The 25,390-nt window shown below is 41.0% G+C and overlaps 1 protein-coding gene across 1 annotated transcript in view; it reads right to left on the bottom strand.

The window, feature by feature from the left end:
• The window catches only part of plxna1b (plexin A1b), a 165,978-nt gene that overhangs the window by 12,650 nt on the left and 127,938 nt on the right, over positions 1-25,390 (bottom strand). Inside the window, exons 15-24 of the mRNA XM_079840050.1 lie at positions 25,178-25,314; positions 21,346-21,513; positions 18,679-18,772; positions 17,393-17,626; positions 12,919-13,062; positions 11,483-11,717; positions 10,294-10,436; positions 8,807-9,063; positions 6,100-6,166; positions 340-486 (exon numbers count right to left, since the gene is read on the bottom strand). Coding sequence (XP_079696176.1) covers positions 340-486; positions 6,100-6,166; positions 8,807-9,063; positions 10,294-10,436; positions 11,483-11,717; positions 12,919-13,062; positions 17,393-17,626; positions 18,679-18,772; positions 21,346-21,513; positions 25,178-25,314 — 1,626 coding nt within the window. The remainder of the gene's footprint in view (positions 1-339; positions 487-6,099; positions 6,167-8,806; positions 9,064-10,293; positions 10,437-11,482; positions 11,718-12,918; positions 13,063-17,392; positions 17,627-18,678; positions 18,773-21,345; positions 21,514-25,177; positions 25,315-25,390) is intronic.

The raw sequence follows: 25,390 nt of genomic DNA, 5'->3' as shown, positions 1-25,390 counted from the left end.
GAAACAAACTCTTCCAGTCTCAGCTACAACTACAGTGATTGAGGGCGGGGCAAAGCAGACGCTGTTCACTGGCAGCCAATGAAGAGCATTGTGCAAATTAGTTACAGATCTACATAGGATCAGCTGGAAGTGAGACTGGAATTACTGATCTTTGAAATTTTCCAAACCTTTCACAAAAAGCATTACACACTACATGAAAGATATCCAAAAAAGCACAATAGAGGCACTTTAACACTTATAACAAGCAATACAGACAACTATGACAAGATTCTGTCATAGCTTCTGACGCATTCAGAACCTTTACTTGTTTATTCTGAGTAGGAACTGAGCGGGACTGACCAGTGTTTTGTAGTCGATCTGCTGTCGGATGAGTTTGTCCTCACTGAGGGAGTATCTGGCCTCTCCGGTGATGGCGTCTATGGGCCCTTTTTCCATCTGCTGCTTTATAGCACAGTACAGCATGAAGAGAGGCTCGCCTGCACACTCCTGAACACACACAACAGATAATAGAGAGAGATTAGGCCTCAGAATAACACATGAAGACACACTCAAAGGGAAGCACTTGTATATTCAAGGGTCAGATAACAGACATTTTCTTGTCCTAAAATAGTCCCAAAACAGAACCAAATAACTCATACATGCACACATCTGACCCTAGGAGGAGCTATAACCAGCCAATTCATGCTTTTGCTTAAAAATCAGGACCGTATGAGGTAAATTCATTCCCTTCAGTTTCTCCATTTCATCCTGGTAAAAGCACCATGCCATTTTGCGTGTTACTCAGCAGTAATATTAATAGCGAACGGCTGATCATCATTGAATTTACACAACATGAGATTCCTGTGTTCATGAATATTTAAAATCGTATGTGCCTAAAAAGCTTTGCTTTTTTCCCAATGCACTTTCCATGGCTATGTCAAACACCGCCCAGTTTATATGAAAATTGGGCTTTGGAAAAAGTCTTAAAAAATGTGGACACCAGGACAATCTGAGGACGTGTCCCAAAATGACATCAATTTCTGGTCCTGCGGGTCGTTATAACTAAAGTGTCTCCATAACTGTGTGATCGAGGAAGTTTTCCACCATTGGATAACTGTGTCTGCAGCATCTATTCTTCCAATTTCACCAATAGTGGTCATTTTCTCCACTTTGCCCAATGATTGACACTTGTGGATATATTTGTACTCGTCCCTGTCGCTCTCATTCTGACCATTTCACAGCGCTCCTCCGCTCTCAAAATCCCCTCATGTCGTGCAAGTCATATAATGTTGCACATCTACTCCAGCCACTTTATCTCACTAATAAAAAAAAATCCCTAATTTGATCCATTTCATTATATAGTTCAATAACTTCTGAATCAGTGATGTTTCTGTTCTCTGGCATATTTATAGTTGGCCTAATTATCATTCCACTATTACTATTTCACTCATCTAAAACAACCCAATAGTATCGATTTAACTGGACTGACACTCATTGACCAATTTAACAAGAGTAAAAACACAATCAAACGGCTTGCTTCAAACTCTAATGTCTTGAAGAGCTAATGTGCAACTCCTACAAAAATAAATAAGACAAAACGCAGAATCCTGTGACTCCCAGGAGCGTCAGCCGGGTAAAAACGGCTGTTTAGACGTGGAAATGAGCGGCGGGGCGCGTGAACAGACCCGAGGCGAACAGACGAGCGATGGAGGGTTAATAGAAGGCTAATGACTGTGGAGGAGAGAGCTGGAGAAACACTTCAGAGCGTGATAGGTGTCAAACAGCCAATCACACGCCTCTCTCTCTCCGCTTTACTCAGGCTCTTCCTCCTACACACATTCTCTGGCTTTCATCATTCACAACTGCTGCTCTTCTCGTCTCGGTCTCACTAATTTGATCATCATCTTCGTTCTATCAGTCTCCTGAGAGTTTGTCTCTGATGCCAGACGCAAATGTTCCCAAACGAGAACGCAGAACACACCACAAGATCAGTGCATTAGGCTTTAAAGACAGCATATCTTATTTTACTTTCTTAAAGGTGATGTGTGATTAAAAAAAAATGGAATACCTTCTTGTGTTCCGGCTTATATGTGCAGAGGGAAAAATGTGTAACATTGATTTGCTTGTTTGACAGCTGATTCAACTAATGGTGAGAGTTTGAAGGTGGGATTATCGTTTTTTTCTGACCAATGGCAGAAGGGAGATGTGTTCAGGAGACCATTTTGAAAGTAAGCCACATTATTAAATGTTAAAGAGGCCATATTATGCCCTTATACAAAGCCTTGATTGTGTTTTTTGGGCTCTACTAGAGTAAATTCATAGCCTAGAAATCTAGACGCACCCTAGCGGCAGCAAATGTAATTTGCAGCCAGGGCGTCTAGCAACTCTCCGTTGGCTTGCGAGCTGGATAAACCAAACTCTGGTCAGGCCAATCACATCGTGTATATAGTCGGTGGGCGGGCTTAACATAATGACGGCAGAGTTGTGGCGGTTCCACGTGCTACTTGTAAACAAAGAAGCTGGCGAACAGCGGCCTTTCGAATCGGCTTTGGCCTCGACTCTGGAAGAGTTTGAGTTAAGCTTTTCTTTGAGAAAAGAACAAAGAACGGCACTGAAGTCATTTTTAAGAAAGGAAGATGTGTTCGGAGCTTTGCTGACCGGATACGGCGAAAGTTTAATCTATCAACTAGCTCCGCTTCACCTTCTTCGTTGCTCTGGTTGGTTGTAGCGCTATCCTATTGCGTGCAGAGGGAATTTGAAAGACAACCGTTTATCCCGCGTCTCGGATTGAGCCCTGCCAATGGTGAGTTCAGGCTTGTCAGGCTAGTAAGTTCATACTTGAATGTTCAAAAAACAAATTTTCCCCATATTCTCCATTGTTGCAGCTCCTCTCTTCCCAGTCTGTCAGTAACACCAAAGACTTTATATATACACTCCAATTACGTATGAATGGGAGAAAGTGCAATGCCCAATATGGTGAATAAGCCCCGCCTTCTAAATGAAAGAGCCAATCGTTGATTATTAAAGTCATTGAGTCACTACAGCTGCCATTAGAAGCTCCGGTTGCTATAGAAACAGACAGTGTTCTGAGACGCGCGTTTAGGTTTTCGTTTGCGCATTAGCTTTTTCCAGGCTGAAAAATTCAGTATTTTTTGTCATGATTCGAGCGTTTAGAAACAAAATTTATGAGACAGTTGTTGTCAGATTTCATTGGTGATTTCAAAAATATGACATTTTTTAAGCTTGGCGAACAGTATTGGTGAATTGGTGAAGAGATAGGAGCTGCAATTCACCCTTCGGCACAAGTTTGATTGACAGGCGATCTGACCAATCACATCCCTGAATCTGCCGTTTTGTCCGACAAAGCAGTCAGGAGAGTTAGTAGATTAGCGTCGGTGGATTTGAACTTGAAAAACGGTGTGTACTGACGTCTTTCCGAAGTTGAAACAACATTTCTTTTAGTGTTCATTCACGTTTTTTTCATGCTTATCAATGAAGGAAGAGATGATCGGTTCACAAGCAGCTTTAACTGAGGCGCTACAGCGATCACGACACATTAAAGAGCCACAAAATGGTATTTATTGTTTAAATTTCTTTAAAAAAAAGTTGAGACTTTGTTTCATATCAAAAGTAACTTGCTCTGTCCTGTCTGTCGGCGTGTTGTCAGTGTCGTATTTGCTCCGCGATGTATTTTCTCTACGTGAGAAAATGTGTGTGGTGTGTGAGCACCGTGGCTTGTCGGACATAGCAACAGTAACTAAAGGCGGCGGGTCTTTGCGAACGGTCAATTGCAAGCCCGAGGGGAGTTCCAGAGATGGCCACTGAGTGAAATTACTTGTCTTAAGCTCGGGACACACCAAGCCGACGATCGTCCATCGGGCAATGTCGGGCTGTTTTTGAGCGTCGGCCGACTTTGTTTTTCCGGTGTGTTCTGCACCATTGGGACTAGTTGGACACCTCTGGGTTTTTTGGGCCGATTCAACATGTAGAATCGGCGTCGGGCCGCCGGTGAGAGAGAGAACTCTGATTGGCTGTTCAGCTTAGAGAATGAGTCCATGCACGGGAATAATTGGTGAATATTTTAATATTTACATGAGCAAAGTGGATAAAAGAATGCGATCAGCAGGATTGAGATTCAAAAAGGTAAGCGTGCGCTGATTTGTTTACAGTTTGTGCACCTGCAGCCTGGAGAGTTGGTTTCCCTTTTGAATGACGAATATAGACTAATATGTCTGCAGAAATAGACAGTCGTCTCATTTACACGCAGGTGCAGAACGCACATGCTAGCTGGCAGAAGGCTGTAGTTCTCTCGGTGCGTTCAAGTGCAGCTTTTTGGTCCGGACACGGACGACGAGAGGCGACAACACCGTTGGCTTTCGTCGCTGCTAGTTCTTTGACGTCGGGTTGGTGTGTCCCGGCCTTTAAAGGGACTTTGGTAATGCTCTGTTTAGTTCCTTTCTCTGTGAAGCCCCTCCTTCTGAAAAGCACGCTGTGCTCTGATTGGTTGGCTGGAGCAGAGTGTTGTGCTTGGTCAAGTGCTTCGAGCGTGTTTGGGAAATGTCCCATCCCTTACCATAACCGCGAGTCTCAACACACTCCTAACCAACTCAACCAGGACTTTCTGCTTTTTCCGAGCTTTTTCATGCTCAAACAGAAACATTACACACTAAATAGAGATGAAGATGGAAAAAAGCTGAGTAGCTCCTCTTTAAATGAACACCACTTCAAGCAGTCTTAAAAAGCTCATGGCTAATTACCCAAAGTAATTAAACTGTATAAGATTCAGACAACTTTAATCAGCAGAGCTCACGCTCTCAGGTGAAAACACTGAGCGACAAACAGCCGCCCATGACTCCTGCTGGATGTTTGTTGTCTCGTGTCCCTCGCTGGGACCCGTACCGTGAAGGTTCGGCCCATCCATATGCTGGCCCTGCCACGCTGGGCTCATTAGCACAGGGGATAATTAAACACACAGCTGTTAATGAGCAGCAGGAGACGACACACAAACACAGAGTCTGATAGACACAACGACTCTCACTTCAGTGTGTGTTTATGGAAGCGCTTTATATTAATGCAGCTTTTTAAAGATTGTAATAAGGAATTTCCCCAGGGGGACTGATAAAGTACATCTGTTTGTCTTGTATCTGAATCTCAAGATGCAGCCACAAACAAACCCACATTGTCACAGCGAGAGCAACATGATGTTGGTACAGACGGTGGGCTGCATGTGTCTGGACTTCAAATATGAAATCAATCATTTAATAATTCGCTCTCAGGACACTGTTTAAAAACAGCTTAAACTTGCCTGAAGTGCTTTGCTGGTTTCAGTCATAGTCATTTAATCATTGTCAGTTGATGAAAATTTCCTTTGGACAATATTTTACCATGCCAAAAAAGAAAAAAGTATTATTTTATGTTCCTGAAAGAAGTCTTTTCTGCTCATCAAGGCTGCATTTATTTGATTAAGAATACTGTAATATTATGAAACAATATAAAATAGCTGTTTTCTAAATTAATATATGTTAAAATATAATTGATTCATGTGATCAAAGTTGCATTTTCAGCATCATTACTCCAGTCTTCAGTCACATGATCCTTCAGAAATCATTCTAATATGAGGAGTTGCTGCTCAAGAAACATTTATGATTATTATCAGTGTTGAAAATTGACATTTTTCTAGAATTCTGTGATGAATAGAAGGTTCAAAAGAACAGCAATATAAATATTTTGTAACATCATAAATTTACTGTGGCGTTTGATCAATGTTAAAAGTGTTCATTTCTTTCCTAAAAATCTTTTGAACAGTAGTCAATCTTAACAGCATCTAAATATATTTAATGATCATAATAATGTGTATTTTGAGTTTGGTTTGAGTATGGAAATAGGGCAACTAAAAACAATCTCAAACAATTTTGTTGACAAGATGGTCGGTTTATTTGGTTTCCCAGCCTGAAGGACTGACAATTGACCAAAGCCTCTCTAAAACCTGTAAACCAGACCAGACTGACCAGCGGAAGAGCAGCAGACCACCTTCAGCTGATTAAGCTCTCTTTATATAGTGAGTAACATCGCTCAAGATTCACGGAAATACAGTCATTCATTCCAGCTCCTTCCACTTACCTTAAGAAACTTGTAAAGGAGGAAAGTAAACCAGTTTGTTAGCATCTTCTCGGCCACAGATTCAGTCCTGAGGGGGAAACAGAGTAAAAAATAAATGTCAAGGATTTATTTACTTGGGCATCGGAGTCCCTGAGGGAACCTTTAAGAGCAGAGAGAGGCTTTGAAGGCTTCTTCATTCCTCAATTTCCCAAGCCTCACAACAAGAAAAACAGCCATTCTGATAACCAACATCTTTTGGAGGGGGGGAGGGGGGGGGATGTTGTATTAAACTCCCATTTGACATCAAAGTGCCGCGGCCAAATTATTCCACCAGCAGCGGTGAACGCAGCTCGGGGAGAAACCTTCAAAGGACCCGAGCGCAAAGCACAAACGCTAATAATTTAGCATTAATAACAAACCAAAGCGCTGCTCTCTTCCCTCGCTGAGCAAACCCCTAAACTTCATTAAGAAAACACCAATTAAAATATTCGGTATCTTCTGTCATTAAACAGAAACCTGGCGTACAATAACAACCCTCGGAAAAAAAGTCCCTCGGAATGAGGCTAATTACACGGCTTGGTAATTAACGGACCTTATTAGCGCTAATCTGCTCACGGCGTGCGAGAGGAGGCGTAGACGAGGAATCTGGTGAAATATGTTTGTTTTTAACATCTCTGCTGAATTATTCACTCGTTCTGATGCCAAGACAGATGCAGAGGAGACTGATAAGGCACGAGAGCTCGACGTGGAACACAGACTGTGAGGAGTTATTAAAAAAACCAGAACATTGTGCTGGAAACGTTTCCGGAGGGGTGAAAGATTGAGATTTGACTGCTCACATTTATTTCATCTTCAGGTGATGTTTGTCATGTCAGAGAGAAGAAGAGAAACTGAGAAGCTGCAGCGGAACACAATCACTCTGAAGACGAGACATCAGTGCGACAGAATGATCATTTCTGACAGTGTCAACGTCGAGAGTGAGATATTGTTGACACGCATGAATATGGCTTAGGTATGAATCGCAAAACATTTCAAGAATATGACCTGGTCATAATTTACTTTTCCAAATAATAATAATAATAATAATAATAATAATAATAATAATATAAATTAAGAAATTAGTTAAGCTAAATAAATAAACAAAAAATAAAAATGGTTAAGCAAAATAACAATAATAGCAATAATAAATGGGTTAACCTAAACAAATAATAACAATAAGCATTTAGCAAAATAAATAAATAAATAATCATGATAATAATAAATGAGATAGGATAAATAATCAAATAAAATATAAATTGTTAAGAAAAATAAATAAATAATGGTTAAGCAAAATAATAATAAGAACAACAAAAATGGGTTTAATAATAATAATAAATGTTTAATAAAATGATAATAATAATAATAAATGGGATAGGATAAATAAATAATCAAATTAATAATAATAAATTAAGCTAAACAAATAAATAATGGTTAAGCTAAATAAATAAACAAATAATGATAAAAATTGATAAGCAAAATAAAAATAATAAACATGGGTTAAGCTAAATAAAAATATACAAATAATAATAATAAATGGTTAAGTGAAATAAATAAAAATAATAATAAATGGGATAAGGTAAACAAATAATCAAACATAATACATTGTTAAGCGAAATAAATAAATTAACAACAATAATAAATTGAATAAATAAATAAATAATAAAAATTGAGTTAAGCTAAATAAATAAACAAATAATAGTATCAATAAATGATTACATGGTTACAATTAATTAATTAATAATAAAAATAAAAATGGGATAAGTTAAATAAAAAATACAAATATTTAGGTTAATGATAAAAAACAAACAAAACAATAATAAAACAAAAAATATTTAAAATATATATATATATATATACATATATTTTGTTTAAAGAAAATGGAGCCTATTTAGAACCATTGTTTTTTTTTGCATTTTCATGACAATAACTATACTAACAGTATTTTAAAGACAATTATACTGTAATGGTACAGATACTGCACATAAAAATAGCATTTGTTGTATATATTTGTAAATTAACTGACTAAACAAACCCTTCATTTCTACTGTAATTAGCATGAAAAGAGCTTAATTTTCGTGCAAATAATGTTACAATGCTAAAGAATCTTAATGGTCCTAAAAAAAAGAAAAAATATTTTTTTTCCTTTTAATTTTGGGGAAAATGTCCCGTGACATGATATCGTTAGATTGATCCAGACGGAGTCTTTGTACCTTCATGGTAAATAAAGCCAAAGTGAAGGATGTGAGATAGTGAGAGCTGTAGGTACTGTAGATGAAACACTGAAGCCATTTCGGAAATCGTTGATTTGTTTTTGTGATATTGATGAAATACACTATGTTCTAGACTAAAGTCATTAACTCCTCCGACTCTCCCGCTCAATCTCTCATCACATCTCTGCTGGTCGTGTCACGTCTCCTCCTGGAGCTTCATCTCCCACAGCGCTCCTCCCTCACGCTCGCGCTCCGCAGGGAATGTGTGTGTGTTCAGGTGTGTAATATCATCTGACAGAAACAGAGGGATGAACCACAGACGGCCGCGAAAGGGCAAAGCCAGGAAACGGGGGGATGGAGAGCGAATGAGTGATGGGAGAAAAAATCTGACCTCTATAAGTCAAACTCACAAAGTCCATTAACACCATGTACCAAACAGGTGCCACATGGGAACTTGAGCGTGAAGTAAGATGCCGTACCTTCGCAGCAGGAGTTTGGGGTGGTTCTTGCTCTCCAGGTTCTTGTCGATGAGGTCGGACAGCAGCTGTTTCAGGACACCGGTGGCGTACTCCATCTCGCCCTGCAGGGCGCTCATGATGAGAGACGCCACGTTCCCGCGGTCACGCATGGAGAATGAGCGCTGAGCCTCTAACGTCCGGATGAACGTCAGCAAGAAGTGCTTCTTGTTCAAAAGCTGCCCGAACAGAGTCAAAGCCTTCTCCACATTCGCCGGCACCTGAGAGAGATGGAGACGAGAAAACATCAACATCAAGTCAAGTCACATTTATTTATATATAGCAATTTATACCAGATATATATAGATTGCTTCAAAACAACTTCACGGTAATAAACAGGAAAATAACAGGCATAATATATCAAGTATGAAAAAACTTAATTTCAGCTGCAGAAGACAATAATGTCATTATTGAGCTCACATCAGTTCAATAATTGTCCATAAAAAAATGCGTAAAAAAAATTATATATAATAATAAATAAGTTAAGGTAAATTAATATTAACAAAAAAATTATAATAAATGGCTTAGGATAAAAAAAAAATACAAATAACAAATATTATATATTATATAAATAATAATAGAAGGGTTAAGGTAAATAAATAAATAAATAAATAAAATAATAAATAGGTTAATGGAAAAAGTAAACAAACAAACAAATAAATACAAATATAATACATTGTTTAATAATAATAATAATAATAATAATAATAATAATAAATGGGTTAGGATACATAAAATGAATAAATAATAATAATAAATAGGTTAATGTAAAAATTATATTAAATAAATCAACAAATAAATAAATACAAATAATAGCATGGGCTAAGGTAAGTAAGTAAATAAATAAATAAACTAACAACAACAACAACAACAACATTGTTTAGGATAAATGAAATAAATAAATAATAATAAATAGGTTAATGTAAAAATTATATTAAATAAACAAACAAATAAACAAATAAATACTAATAATAGCATGGGTTAAGGTAAGTAAATAAATAAACTAACAACAACAACAACAAAATGAGATAGGATAAATAAAATAAATAATAAATGGGTTAATGTAAACAAATAATATTAAATAAATAAATAGACAAACAAACAAACAAACAAATAGGTTAGGGTAAATAACGAAAACAACAATAAAAAATTGCAAATAATTTTTTTTTGCAAAGTTTATCAATTATAAAACAAACTCAAATTCAGCTGTACATCAGCTCAACAGAAGACAATAGTGCCATTATTCAGCTCAAAACAGTTTGTTATCAATCAATAGTGTCATTATCAAATCGATAATATTACTGAATGTGTCTTTTAAACCCCAACTAAGCAGCCAAAGGTGACCCAAACCCAATAAACCTTTGGAGAAAGTTTAGTCCGGGATTAGTTTAGTCCGGGATTAGTTCTCCTCTGGTCTAACATTAGCCTGGGTTAAATCTGTCAGCATGTACCTCCATCTCCTTCAGCACCGGATGGTCCTCTATTCCAGGGAAAAGCACTCTCATGGCATAAGTGCGGTAATCCAGGAACGGAATTCCAGCTCCATCCAGATCCTGAGTCAACTCATGGATATCAGTCTGCAGCTCCGCAAACGCTGGAAACAGAGAGTCAGAGAAACGGTGAATCTCTGTGTCATACAAGTACTTCTGATCCAGCCTGTCGCTCGCCTAATCAATCTGGACGTTGTGGTTATTTATCGCCAATTTTTATTCATCCTGCAGGACGTCTCATCACTTATCAGTGACCTGTCACTCTCACCTCCTGCTATCTATCTCTTTTATCCTCTCTTCCCTGTCCTCATCCCTCTCTCCAAGTCTGGAGACAGACAAGGTCGTCACCTCGGGCCCGACAGAGACAGATAATGGGCGACTCGTCTCACGCCCTTGTGACCGCGGAGGGAATGAGACGGGCGTTCAGTGCGCGTGTGTATGATAAATGATGTGTGCATCGTGAGGTCATCACTAACAGAAGACCAGAGAAAACAAAGCCAATCAGAGAGAGAAACAGAGAGCAAACGGAAGAGAAAGATCAAATTAAACTAGGAAAAGCAATTGAAAAAGATTGAAGGAGAGTGATGAGATGGAGAGAACAAACTAATTAACTAAAGAGAACGGATAAAGAACCAACCAAAAAGAACAAAGAACACATGAAAGAAAGTGTGAAAGGAAGAAATAAAGAAAGCATGAATAAACGAAAGTAACAGCAAATAAGTGAGCAAAAGGAAAGATGCGCAAAAGATAAAAAGGACAAAGAAAACAAAAGCGTGAAAGCATCAAAAAGCAAGTATGAAAGAGTAGAAAGAGAGTGAAAGTGTCAAAGAAAGCGTGAATGTACGTGTGAAAGAAGGAAAGCATGAAAGTGTGAAAAAAGAGAGCAAAAAAGAAGGAAAGAAAGAGCAAAAGCATAAAAAAGAAAACGCAAAAAAGCATGAATGAAAGAAAGCATGAAAGAGCATAAAAGCCAGAAAGCGCAAATGAGCGAAAGAATGTGTGAAAGCACAAAAGAAAAAGTGCAAAAGAAAAGAAAGCACAAAAAAGCATGACAGAAAGTGTGAAAGAAAAGCACAAAAGAAAGATAGAGCAAAATAATAAAAAAAGAGTGAAAGAAAGAAAGTGTGTGCTGAAATGACGGCTGTTATACCCTCTTTGCACTCCAGGGCGACTCTGGACTCCAGGTTGTGCATCTGTAGCTGCAGTCGTTTGAGTGTTCGATCCGCGTCACGTGACTTGCGCTTGTAGGCGATGAGGATGATGATGATGACGAGGAGAAGAAGGCCTCCTCCTCCCCCGATCCCGATGATGGCGGGAAGCGTCAGCAGGCTGTCCGAGTAGATCTGCAGAGTTCCTGGAGAGTAGCGGAAACCTCCGGCCAGGATCTGCGCAACACACACACACACACGCCATGATGACTGACAGGTGTCAAAGCGGTCACCGCACGGAGAACAGGAATTTTATTTTTCTTATGTAATAATATAGTTTGTTCTTTATAGTTTGACACATGACTGTCCGGCACAGCTCCTCATTTCATATGCAAAAAGGTCAGCCAATCATGACAGAGGTCATTTACATATGAAAGAGTAGCCGGCATGAAAGGGAAGTTGTTAGAAAGTTAGTCTTTTCTGCCCTATTGTTACGTATATGAAACGGATTCTAGAACAAGATCAAATGTAGGGCGGGGCTTGATTTTGTCTGAGGGGAATTGATTGGATGGTTGTGGTTTGCTATTGGTGGATCTCATGTGAGTGACAGGTTGCCCCGCCCTCGTCATCAGAGAAGAGAAGAGTTGCTGCAAGAGGGAGGGGAAGTTATTCTGATTCAAGATTACGGGGCACAATAATGATATGCACGGATAAATCATTTATAACAAACTGCAATATTCCATAAAAAAACAAGAACTGTCAATTGTAATTTCATGGTGACTAATTGTAAACAGAAAGAAAGTGGGAAAATGGTCATGAAAAATGACCATGGTGCAAGGAACCAAGACTATGATTATAAGTGGACTAATGCGGGCTAATGGGGGTCAAACGGGCTTGTGTGAAGTTTTATTCATAAGTAAACCGGTAAAGATACCGAGCTAAATGGCGGGTCTCTCGCTGTCACACAGCTTCGATATGGGTCATAATATATAGGTCGAGGACAAACATGTGTGTCATAGCATCTCTGCCGTTCTGCCTTCAGGCTCGTCTCATGCAGAAAGAGAGCAGACAGCTTGGGAAAAAACATCGGGAGCGATGTTTTAATAACTCTGCCATACAAAATATAATTGAACGCTCATGTTCAGCAAATAAAGACAGCTATTTAAAGATGAAACCCACTACATGTAAATACAGATCTGCTTCTCAGAGTCTTTGCAAGCTCAGTGTAAATAAATACAACACAAAACCCCCGGAGAGCAGCGACAGAAACTCCCATCAGTAATCTGATGCTGAGAAACATGCACTGAAAGATGAATGAGAAGAAGAGTCACAAATGAGACGGTGTGATAGTCGTGGGAAAGAGCGGAGCGCTGGAAGACAGAAGAGGAGAAGAGAATCATCACATCTGTACTGAAATGCACGACGCTGACACACTTACGGTGACTTTATGCTGGCCGGTGACGTCTGGCCAGTCGCAGAGCAGCTGTGTCTCTGATACGGTCAACACACACGGTTTGTCACTGATCAGAACGGTGTAGTTCAACCTGTAGTTACCAGCAGCTGAAGGAATCAGATTTCTGCCCTGAAACGCAAACACACGTACAAACATGTTTATTTTTTATCATATTGTCATATACAGAAGATCATCTTAAAATACTCTACCAGTGTTTCCAGTGAAGCACGTAAGATTTCTTAGGTTAAACTACATTCTCTTAACCCGGTTAATTGTTCATTGCGTAACTAGTGCAGCAGGTGGAGAGTTTGGGGTGTGGCTACTGTAGCGGGTGGAGAGTTTGGGGCGTGGCTACTGTAGCAGGTGGAGAGTTTGGGGCGTGGCTACTGTAGCAGGTGGAGAGTTTGGGGCGTGGCTACTGTAACAGGTGGAGAGTTTGGGGCGTGGCTACTGTAGCAGGTGGAGAGTTTGGGGTGTGGCTACTGTTGCAGGTGGAGAGTTTGGGGCGTGGCTACTGTAGCAGGTGGAGAGTTTGGGGTGTGGCTACTGTAGCAGGTGGAGAGTTTGGGGTGTGGCTACTGTAGCAGATGGAGAGTTTGGGGTGTGGCTACTGCAGCAGGTGGAGTGTTTGGGGTGTGGCTACTGTAGCAGGTGGAGAGTTTGGGGTGTGGCTACTGTAGCAGGTGGAGAGTTTGGGGTGTGGCTACTGTAGCAGGTGGAGAGTTTGGGGTGTGGCTACTGTAGCAGGTGGAGAGTTTGGGGTGTGGCTACTGTAGCAGGTGGAGAGTTTGGGGCGTGGCTACTGTAGCAGGTGGAGAGTTTGGGGCGTGGCTACTGTAGCAGGTGGAGAGTTTGGGGCGTGGCTACTGTAGCAGGTGGAGAGTTTGGGGCGTGGCTACTGTTGCAGGTGGAGAGTTTGGGGTGTGGCTACTGTAGCAGGTGGAGAGTTTGGGGTGTGGCTACTGTAGCAGGTGGAGAGTTTGGGGTGTGGCTACTGTAGCAGGTGGAGAGTTTGGGGTGTGGCTACTGTAGCGGGTGGAGAGTTTGGGGTGTGGCTACTGTAGCGGGTGGAGAGTTTGGGGTGTGGCTACTGTAGCGGGTGGAGAGTTTGGGGCTTGGCTACTGTTGCAAGTGGAGAGTTTGGGGTGTGGCTACTGTAGCAGGTGGAGAGTTTGGGGTGTGGCTACTGTAGCAGGTGGAGAGTTTGGGGTGTGGCTACCGTAGCAGGTGGAGAGTTTGGGGTGTGGCTACTGTAGAAGGTGGAGAGTTTGGGGTGTGGCTACTGTAGCAGGTGGAGAGTTTGGGGTGTGGCTACTGTAGCAGGTGGAGAGTTTGGGGTGTGGCTACTGTAGCAGGTGGAGAGTTTGGGGTGTGGCTACTGTAGCGGGTGGAGAGTTTGGGGTGTGGCTACTGTAGCAGGTGGAGTGTTTGGGGCGTGGCTATTGTAGCAGGTGGAGAGTTTGGGGTGTGGCTACTGTAGCAGGTGGAGAGTTTGGGGCGTGGCTACTGTTGCAGGTGGAGAGTTTGGGGTGTGGCTACTGTAGCAGGTGGAGAGTTTGGGGTGTGGCTACTGTAGCAGGTGGAGAGTTTGGGGTGTGGCTACTGTAGCAAGCCGAGAGATTAGGATGTGGCTACTGCAGTAGGTGGAGTGTTTGGGGTGTGGCTACTGTAGCAGGTGGAGAGTTTGGGGCGTGGCTACTGTAGCAGGTGGAGAGTTTGGGGCGTGGCTACTGTAGCAGGTGGAGAGTTTGGGGCGTGGCTACTGTAGCAGGTGGAGAGTTTGGGGCGTGGCTACTGTTGCAGGTGGAGAGTTTGGGGTGTGGCTACTGTAGCAGGTGGAGAGTTTGGGGTGTGGCTACTGTAGCAGGTGGAGAGTTTGGGGTGTGGCTACTGTAGCAGGTGGAGAGTTTGGGGTGTGGCTACTGTAGCGGGTGGAGAGTTTGGGGTGTGGCTACTGTAGCGGGTGGAGAGTTTGGGGCTTGGCTACTGTTGCAAGTGGAGAGTTTGGGGTGTGGCTACTGTAGCAGGTGGAGAGTTTGGGGTGTGGCTACTGTAGCAGGTGGAGAGTTTGGGGTGTGGCTACCGTAGCAGGTGGAGAGTTTGGGGTGTGGCTACTGTAGAAGGTGGAGAGTTTGGGGTGTGGCTACTGTAGCAGGTGGAGAGTTTGGGGTGTGGCTACTGTAGCAGGTGGAGAGTTTGGGGTGTGGCTACTGTAGCAGGTGGAGAGTTTGGGGTGTGGCTACTGTAGCGGGTGGAGAGTTTGGGGTGTGGCTACTGTAGCAGGTGGAGTGTTTGGGGCGTGGCTATTGTAGCAGGTGGAGAGTTTGGGGTGTGGCTACTGTAGCAGGTGGAGAGTTTGGGGCGTGGCTACTGTTGCAGGTGGAGAGTTTGGGGTGTGGCTACTGTAGCAGGTGGAGAGTTTGGGGTGTGGCTACTGTAGCAGGTGGAGAGTTTGGGGTGTGGCTACTGTAGCGGGTGGAGAGTTTGGGGTGTGGCTACTGTAGCAGGTGGAGTGTTTGGGGCGTGGCTATTGTAGCAGGTGGAGAGTTTGGGGTGTGGCTACTGTAGCAGGTGGAGAGTTTGGGGCGTGGCTACTGTTGCAGGTGGAGAGTTTGGGGTGTGGCTACTGTAGCAGGTGGAGAGTTTGGGGTGTGGCTACTGTAGCAGGTGGAGAGTTTGGGGTGTGGCTACTGTAGCAAGCCGAGAGATTAGGATGTGGCTACTGCAGTAGGTGGAGTGTTTGGGGTGTGGCTACTGTAGCAGGTGGAGAGTTTGGGATGTGGCTACTGTAGCAGGTGGAGAGTTTGGGGTGTGGCTACTGTAGCAGGTGGAGAGTTTGGGGTGTGGCTACTGTAGCAGGTGGAGTGTTTGGGGCGTGGCTACTGTAGCAGGTGGAGAGTTTGGGGTGTGGCTACTGTAGCAGGTGGAGAGTTTGGGGTGTGGCTACTGTAGCAAGCCGAGAGATTAGGATGTGGCTACTGCAGTAGGTGGAGTGTTTGGGGTGTGGCTACTGTAGCAGGTGGAGTGTTTGGGGTGTGGCTACTGTAGCAGGTGGAGAGTTTGGGGTGTGGCTACTGTAGCAGGTGGAGAGTTTGGGGTGTGGCTACTGTAGCAGGTGGAGAGTTTGGGGTGTGGCTACTGTAGCAGGTGGAGAGTTTGGGGTGTGGCTACTGTAGCAGGTGGAGTGTTTGGGGCGTGGCTACTGTAGCAGGTGGAGAGTTTGGGGTGTGGCTACTGTAGCAGGTGGAGAGTTTGGGGTGTGGCTACTGTAGCAGGTGGAGAGTTTGGGGTGTGGCTACTGTAGCAGGTGGAGAGTTTGGGGTGTGGCTACTGTAGCAGGTGGAGAGTTTGGGGTGTGGCTACTGTTGCAGGTGGAGAGTTTGGGGTGTGGCTACTGTTGCAGGTGGAGAGTTTTGGGTGTGGCTTCTATGGCAGGTGGAGAGTTTGGGGTGTGGCTACTGTTGCAGGTGGAGAGTTTTGGGTGTGGCTTCTATAGCAGGTGGAGAGTTTGGGGCGTGGCTACTGTAGCAGGTGGAGAGTTTGGGGTGTGGCTACTGTTGCAGGTGGAGAGTTTTGGGTGTGGCTTCTATAGCAGGTGGAGAGTTTGGGGTGTGGCTACTGTTGCAGGTGGAGAGTTTTGGGTGTGGCTTCTATAGCAGGTGGAGAGTTTGGGGCGTGGCTACTGTAGCAGGTGGAGAGTTTGGGGTGTAGCTACTGTAGCAGGTGGAGAGTTTGGGGTGTGGCTACTGTTGCAGGTGGAGAGTTTTGGGTGTGGCTTCTATAGCAGGTGGAGAGTTTGGGGTGTAGCTACTGTTGCAGGTGGAGAGTTTGGGGTGTGGCTACTATAGCAGGTGGAGAGTAAATAGAAATATTTTTTAAAAATGACGAAAGCACAAAAAATTACTAAAACTTAAATGAAAATATAAAAATAAAAAGCTAATTCAAAATATTACTACTATAAAAAATATCATGATTTCCATTCGTCTGTGCATACGCTGCATTCACTCAACACACCCTACCTCTCTCTGGCCAAGGGGCTTATGGTATGGCAAAACCCAGAGGCAGAAGCAAGCATAAATATTTGCATGCTTCATTTAGAGACGCGTGATACTGAAGGGCTCCATTTACTATGTAGACTCAACTCATATTGCACATTACCCAGAAGGTTTTGCATGTGAAATTGAATTGCGCAGATAATCCGATGCATGTAATTTTTTCTGAAATTGTTTAACGCTGTGCATGAAGCGAGAGACCTCAACACCACAGCACCAGCATTCAGACGGACTAGATTTTTGAAGTAAAAGTGAGAGGTGTTTCCTGTGCAAAACCTGCTGGCTCAATGGCAGGGTTTGTGAGTGGTTTCCAGGGTGTTGCTATGCAGTTTCAAGTCTGTAGAGTTTAGCCTCAAGTCAAAAATAGAGAACTACAGTACAAGTGCAATGAGATCTCACACTCTTACCTTCAGTATCAGAGTAGAACCGGGTTTGAGCTCCTGCATGGACGGACCGAAGGGTTCAAACACGGGATCGGGATAGAAACTGAAGGTCTCGTTCACCACCAGGAGCGTCTGAACGTTATCCATGATGAATCCGATCTCATCCGGCCCGCTGCCCACCTCCGAGAAGCCTCTTTCAGAGCCGGCCACGGACGGCACCAGACACACCATCACGGTGTTATTCAGCACAGTACAGTTCTGTGAGAGAGAAAGAGGAAAAGATCATGGATTACTAAAGACACTAACGCTGCTTAAGAGCCAATAAAATGAAGACACGGGAAAACAGTTCAGATGAACAGATCAAGGAGGAGGAAAGGTTACGTTCGCCCTGCGGGACGTTCTCTGGGCTTTATAGAGATTTTATGTTCTGTATCCCGTCAGCCGTTGACATTTTAAAGGTTAAACTGGGAAAAGGTGATTCAATGTCACACATACGCAAAAGAAAAACATGTGCAGGCACACAGGGCTTCGGTTGAACACACTTGTTTGTCTGTTCCTGCTGCTTTAGAGCTCAGAAGAGACAAAAAACACCATAAAAATAGTCTATACAATAAAGTTCACAAGTCAGTATAACTGTTATGGTTTTTGAAAGTCTCTTTTATGTCTCTTCTGCTCACCAAGGCCGCATTTATTTGATAAAAAAATGTGGTCTCCCTTTATATTAGGTGGCCTTAACTACTATGTACTTGCATCAAAAAATATGTACAATGTACTTATTGTGTTCAAATTGTATTGCAAAACACTTTTGCTGATATTAAGGTGGGATACGGGTAAAGTTAGGGACAGATGTGGTGGTATGGGTCAGTTTAAGGGTAGGGTAGGTGTAAGGGAAGTGTAATTATAAATGTAACAACAGAAATGAATTACAGATGTAATTACATGCAGGTATTTCTTAAAATGTAAGTACAATGTAAAAACATGTATGTACACATAAGTGCATTGTAACAAATGATTAGTTTAAATGTTAGTACATTTAAGGCCACCTAATATAAAGTGGGTCCAAATATTTCAATTGTTTTCAATTTGAATATATATTAAAATGCAATATAATATATGATTTTTCAGCATCATTACTCCAGTTTTCAGTGTTACATGATCCTTCATTCTAAAATGCCGATACGTAGAAATACTGAAAATCTTTAATCTCTAAACTATTGGGTATAACTATAGAGAGAAAGCATAACGAATAGAATAAAATAACAATAGAGAGAATAACGTGACAAGTTGAATCTGTGTGTTAAGACACTTACGTTGACGGCACTGATGCTGCCGTATTTGGCTCTCATCTTCGGCTCTCTGACGGTGGCGAGGTTGCTGCCGGTGACCGTTAACAGGGTTCCACCACTAGCAGAGAGGAAAACAACAGAGTAAACCTCAAGAAAACATGGATATCCTCTTAACCATCCATCACCTTACACAACATTTTCATTTCCTCCTGAAGCCGCTTTAGCCAGTGGAGACTTTGGCTGAATGACACTTCTGTGCACTAAAAGTACATACTGAACTTCTCTCATTTGAAAAATCTAGTGATCTAACGTTCAAAAGTTTGGGGTCAGTGTAAGATTTTTTTCTGAAATAAATTATTTGAATTCATCAAAGATATTAAATTGATCAAAAGCGATATTAATAATGTATTAATAATTAATAATCTATTTCAAATAAATGCAGTTCTTTTGAACTTTCTATTCATCAAAAGTATTTGGAAGCAGCACAACTGTTTTCAACATTGATAATAATCAGAAATGTTTCTTGAGCAGTAAATCATCATATTAGAATGATTTCTGAAGGATCATGTGACACTGAAGACTGAAGTAATGATGCTGAAAATTCAGCTTTAATATTTTGTTTTAGTTATATATATATATATATATATATATATATATATATATATATATATATATATATATATATATATATATATATATATATATATATATATATGTTTTTTTTTTTACTGTTTTTACTGTACTTTGATCAAATAAATGCAGCCTTGGTGAGCAGAAGATACTTTTTTTGTTTTAAACATTAAAAAAATCATGAAATACGTGACTGAAATACGTGACTTTGGCGATCCAAACCGCTGAATTGACTCACTGATTCATAACGCTTCGAAGCTTCATGATGCTGTGTTTTGAAATCGGTCATCACTATATAAGTCGTTATTTAGGTTTTTTTTGCGCACAAAAACTATTCTCGTCGCTTCATAAAGTTATTGTAGAACCACTGTAGTGAGATGGACTGTGTAACGACGTCTTTAGTAGCTTTTATGGGTCTTGAGAGTGTAAAGACCATTGTGCCAATGGAGGCCTTTCAGAGCCATCAGATTTCAACTAAAATATCTTCATTTGTGTTCCGAAGATGAACAAAGGTCTTACGGGTGTCGAACGACATGAGGGTGAGTAATTAATGACAGAATTTTCATTTTTGGGTGAACTAACCCTTTAACTAGGGGTTGCACAGACTAGTCGACTTTAACATTCTGCCTTAATGCTTTAAAGGGATAGTTCACCCAAAAATAAAAATTAGCCCATAATTTACTCACCCTAAAGCCATCCTAGGTGTATATGACATTCTTCTCTCGCAGTTCAAAATGTTTACACTACGTCTGATGACATTGCACACCAGTTACGGTCCTCAGACATAGAGTAAGCATTTTGAACTGCGAAAGGCGCGGGCGCTACGCTTTTTCCGTAAGTTGAACACAGAAGATGGTCCCTGGAAGTTAGAAATTTTACTTTATAAAGTTTTAAATATGGATATTTTCCTCATACAAATGCATCGAATAGCTTCAGAAGGCCTTTATTAACTCCCCGGAGCCGTGTGGAGCAGTTATATGATGGATAGATGCACTTTTATGGACTTCAAAAACAGAGCAACATTCACTAAAGCTTGGAAGAGCCAGGACTTTTTTAAATATAACTCTTGATTGTATTTGTCTGAAAGAAGAATGTCATATACACCTAGGGTGGCTTGAGGGTGAGTAAATTATGGGCTAATTTTCATTTTTGGGTGAACTAAACCTTTAAGCTTATCGCTGATCACGGCGCAACAGGATAAGAAATCTTTGAAGTCCACTTTTACGCTCCGCTTCCAACAGTTAAAATGACAAAGAAATGCTAACTCTGAGAGCGCTCCACAAGATATGTTTGATTATACCATCTGGATGCTCAAAACTCATCAGGTGAATGCCTGTTTCTTATTGCGAGTTAATTGCCGTTCTGATCTAATGCACTGCTGCATTGTAACGCACACATACTGTCATATGCCATAGCTGTGCAAAAGGCAACCTGCGTTTGAGTCTCAGCTCGAGGTTCAGGCTTATTTGTTCATTAATGATGTCATCGGCGACTAGTGGACTAGACTTTAATTACATAAATGTCGACCTGTATGAAATAAGAGAAACACAACAGACACGTGAAGATGAAGCAGCTGTTATTTGTGTATGCGAACGGTGCTTTTAAGTGTCGTAAACCAATTTCCACAATTTCAAGCACAAAAACTAACAGGGTCTCTCTCCTTACGCTAGAGCTTGAACCTGTTTAACACGTGTCTCTCTCTTCACACCTCTCTCTCCTGTGGATGTGAAACGCTTCTTCGCGGTTCAGCGCTGGTCTGTTTGCAGCTTTTCTCTGTCGTCAGTTTTATGATGTGATGTTACTCAAACCTCCAGAGACGGATCTTCAAGCGCTTACGCTAACAGTGGTTCTCAACCCTGTCCTGGGGACGCCCACCACTGCACATTTTGTATGTCTCCCTCATCAGACACACCCACTTCAGGTCTTGCAGTCTCTACTAATGAGCTGATGAGTTGGATCAGGTGTGTCTGATGAGGGGAAAAATGTGAAATGTGGAAACACTCATATAACTCCTGGATTTAAACCTAAAGGAACAGGTCAGGGTGTGTTAATGAGTCACACCTGGCGATGCTCCAGTCGGGCTCGATCTTCAGGACGCTGGGGTCGTCCGTGTAGTTGAACTTCACCTCCGGGTTTCTGAGCTCGGCTGCGTTTATGTCCACCATCACCGGGGTCCCGCCAGAACCCAAACCCGCCGGAGTCACACACACGATCTCACGGGTGCTCCGCCTGTCAAACACACAACACAAGCATAAACTCAAGCTTTCCTTCTGTTAAAGAACCGTATCATAGAAAACTTGAATTGCAAAACACTGTTACACACTTTAGTTATTAAATTGTGTAATTTAGTTATTAAATTACAACTGTGAGTAATGTAGTGAATATTTATTTAATTTAAGAATTGTGAGACTTTATTTATTCAATGTTTATTCAGTCATTCATATTCATGTTTTTTATGTTGTAAGTGTTTTATGTATGTTTATTAATTTTATCCAAGTATTTTATGCACATATAGGCATATTATCCACAACTATGTTACAACTATGAGTAATGTAGTAAATATTGTGCAAATTTATTACATTTAAAATATTTTGTGATTTTATTTATTTATTCAGTCGTTAATGTTTATGCATTTAATTTATTTTATTTGTATTTTATGTATATTTATGCAATTTATTTTCAAGTATTTTATGCACAAATACACATATTATTCACAAATAAATTACAACTATGAGTAATATAGTAAATACTGTGCTGGTTTATTTAATTTAAAAAAAATATTTTATTTACTTATTTATTTTTATGCATTTCATTTTAAATGTATTTTATGCACATATACATTTTTTATGCACATTTTATGCACATATTATCATTTTATTTTTTATTACACTGTAAAACAAAATCAGCTCTCCAATTGAAAATTTTCTAGTAGCCTAAGCGATCACATCTAAATTTTTCAGTTGGCCAAATTGAATTTCTGTGAATTGATGCAATTTAATTCAATTAAGATTCAATTTGGCCAACTGAAATTTTTTGATGTGATCGCTCACTAGAAAATTTTTAATTGGAGACCTGATTTTTTTTTACAGTGTACTTATTTTATTTTTAAGCATGTTATGCACATATTTGGGCATTTTATCGATAATGGACCTATATTTAAAAATATAAAATGAAGTAAATATAGAATTTGACTGTTTTTAATGCAGAATTAGATGTGAGAATAAGAGCAGCAGCACGCACTCGTGTGAAGCGGATCATGTGTGCATGAGCGCAGGGTGTGTGACGACACTTTCATCAGGTTGCATCAGGTTTGAAGGTTCAAAGATCACAGAGCCACGGCTGCGAACATGACGGACTTTAATCTGATCAAACCAACACGTGCGTGTCTGATGGCACGTTTAGTCATGTGACAGATAAGAGGAGGATGAGATTCAGTCTGAAGGTTTGTTCCCATGTTTGATCAGTGTCCTCTACGTGTGCGTGAAGTTGCTGTGTTGCCTAGGCAACAGTGCTCACAACACACACTGGTGAAACCTGCTGAGTTCTGGATGTATTTTGACAAGACTGTCGTCACATGATTGGCTCCGACAACACAAACCCATCAATCATTTCAGTTTGCTTTCAGACTAACTAAAAGAAATCAGTCAGTTCCTGTCTGATGACAATCCTACTTTAAACTTACTGCATAATACATTTCCCCTGAGACAATAAAGTCATAAAATGACATACATTAACCCAGGTTTCACCCCTACAATAAAGTACTATGCCAGTACCATCATTGAACAATGGTAAAGGGAAGATTTCAGGTGAAATTTCACACCAAAATATATATTTTGCTTAAAGAAAATGTTATGATTTTTTGGTTTATACCTATCTAAATTATACCAGTTTCGTTTAATAGTATTGTTTTCCCCCTATGCATGACAGAGTGTTAACCGCATTTTCTACTGATTGAGAGAGGAAAAACTGCAGTAGATTGACTAAAATGCCCTATTTTACTGTCATGACGAGGAAATTGTAGGAAAATTCCACCCTAGAATTAACACAGTTTTGCAAAGCCCCACAAAATGATGTTGTGCGGAAACAACAACCAATAAAACAGACTACAAACTCATTACAGACACATTAATATTAAAATATGACCACGGAGAGAAAAAAACAGAGTTGAGGGCACCTTAAGCATTTAAAAAATCTAATCCGCGAAACGCGGAAGAACATTTAAAAGGTTTAAGGATATTTTCAATACATTTAAGAGCACTACAGTATCTGAACAAATGACACACATCAGTTTAACACAGAAAGAATAAAGCAGTTACTTGTTTGCCATTCTTCTTCAGTCTATTAACTTACATCATTGTCTTCGGTGTATCAGAATAATCAATCTTGCATCGCAGTCGTGATCAGACGTACGGCTGGATCTGTGTCCTTGTTTGCACATACATTTCATTTGAAGAAGACGTGATTATATGTGCACAAACACGTTGCTGGTTCATGTTTAGAGAACTACAGTAAATTAAATTAAAATTAAAAGGATTATTAGGAACACCATACTAATACGGTGTTTGACCCCCTTTCGCCTTCAGAACTGCCTTAATTCTATGTGGCATTGATTCAACAAGGTGCTGAAAGCATTCTTTAGACATGTTGGCCCATATTGATAGGATAGCATCTTGCAGTTGATGGAGATTTGGGGGATGCACATCCAGGGCACGAAGCTCCCGTTCCACCACATCCCAAAGATGCTCTATTGGGTTGAGATCTGGTGACTGTGGGGGCCATTTTAGTCCAGTGAACTCATTGTCATGTTCAAGAAACCAATTTGAAATGATTCTTTGTGACATGGTGCATTATCCTGCTGGAAGTAGCCATCAGAGGATGGGTACATGGTGGTCATAAAGGGATGGACATGGTCAGAAACAATGCTCAGGTAGGCCGTGGCATTTAAACGATGCCCAATTGGCACTAAGGGGCCTAAAGTGTGCCAAGAAAACATCCCCCACACCATTACACCACCACCACCAGCCTGCACAGTGGTAACAAGGCATGATGGATCCATGTTCTCATTCTGTTTACGCCAAATTCTGACTCTACCATCTGAATGTCTCAACAGAAATCGAGACTCATCAGACCAGGCAACATTTTTCCAGTCTTCAACTGTCCAATTTTGGTGAGCTTGTGCAAATTGTAGCCTCTTTTTCCTATTTGTAGTGGAGATGAGTGGTACCCGGTGGGGTCTTCTGCTGTTGTAGCCCATGGCACCAACAACCATGCCACGCTCAAAATTGTTTAAATCACCTTTCTTTCCCATTCTGACATTCAGTTTGGAGTTCAGGAGATTGTCTTGACCAGGACCACACCCCTAAATGCATTGAAGCAACTGCCATGTGATTGGTTGATTAGATAATTGCATTAATGAGAAATTGAACAGGTGTTCCTAATAATCCTTTAGGTGAGTGTATATTAGTGGACTAATGTAGGGAATAGTGAATGAGGGTTTAGGAGGCGATTTCGGATTCAGCCATAATGCGATCTCAGCTGTGCTTTCACTACAGTGCAACAGTGAAACGGGACCCCTCTCAAACAGTGTCGCTGTGCCGCGTTCCGAACGTTGTTTAAGCGACATACGCCGGTATTGCGGTATAATAAAAATTCATATCATAAAAAAAATAAACATCGGTATGAACCGGTATACCGCCCAGCACTACTCCTAATATTAATATTTGATTCAATTTCAGCTTTACTTTAATTAATTCATTTAATAGCTTTTGTAACAATAACACCACTGAGCGATGCATCTGTTAAAGCTCAAATAGAGTACGTCTGATGTTGAGGTTTAAACCGGTTTTACAGTGTTTCAGTGTTGGTGGTGTTACAGTGTTCAGATGAGCAGTACCTCTCGAAGCGGCAGGTGTTGAGTCCGATCTTGATGGAGACGGCGCTGCCCGCGTTCAGATGGCTGCCGTGAATGGTGATCCTCGTTCCTCCGGAGATCGGCCCGTATGACGGCAGCACACGCGTGAAGTACGGCGACTGGATGAAATGAAATCACTTTAACCTTTGAATTTCATACATTCAGTTTGTAACACTCCTAACACCCAAGACTAGA

This window comes from Gobio gobio (genome assembly GCF_949357685.1).
Source record: "Gobio gobio genome assembly, chromosome: 17".
NCBI lineage: Eukaryota > Metazoa > Chordata > Actinopteri > Cypriniformes > Gobionidae > Gobio > Gobio gobio.
This window is presented reverse-complemented; position numbering and strand designations above follow the sequence as displayed.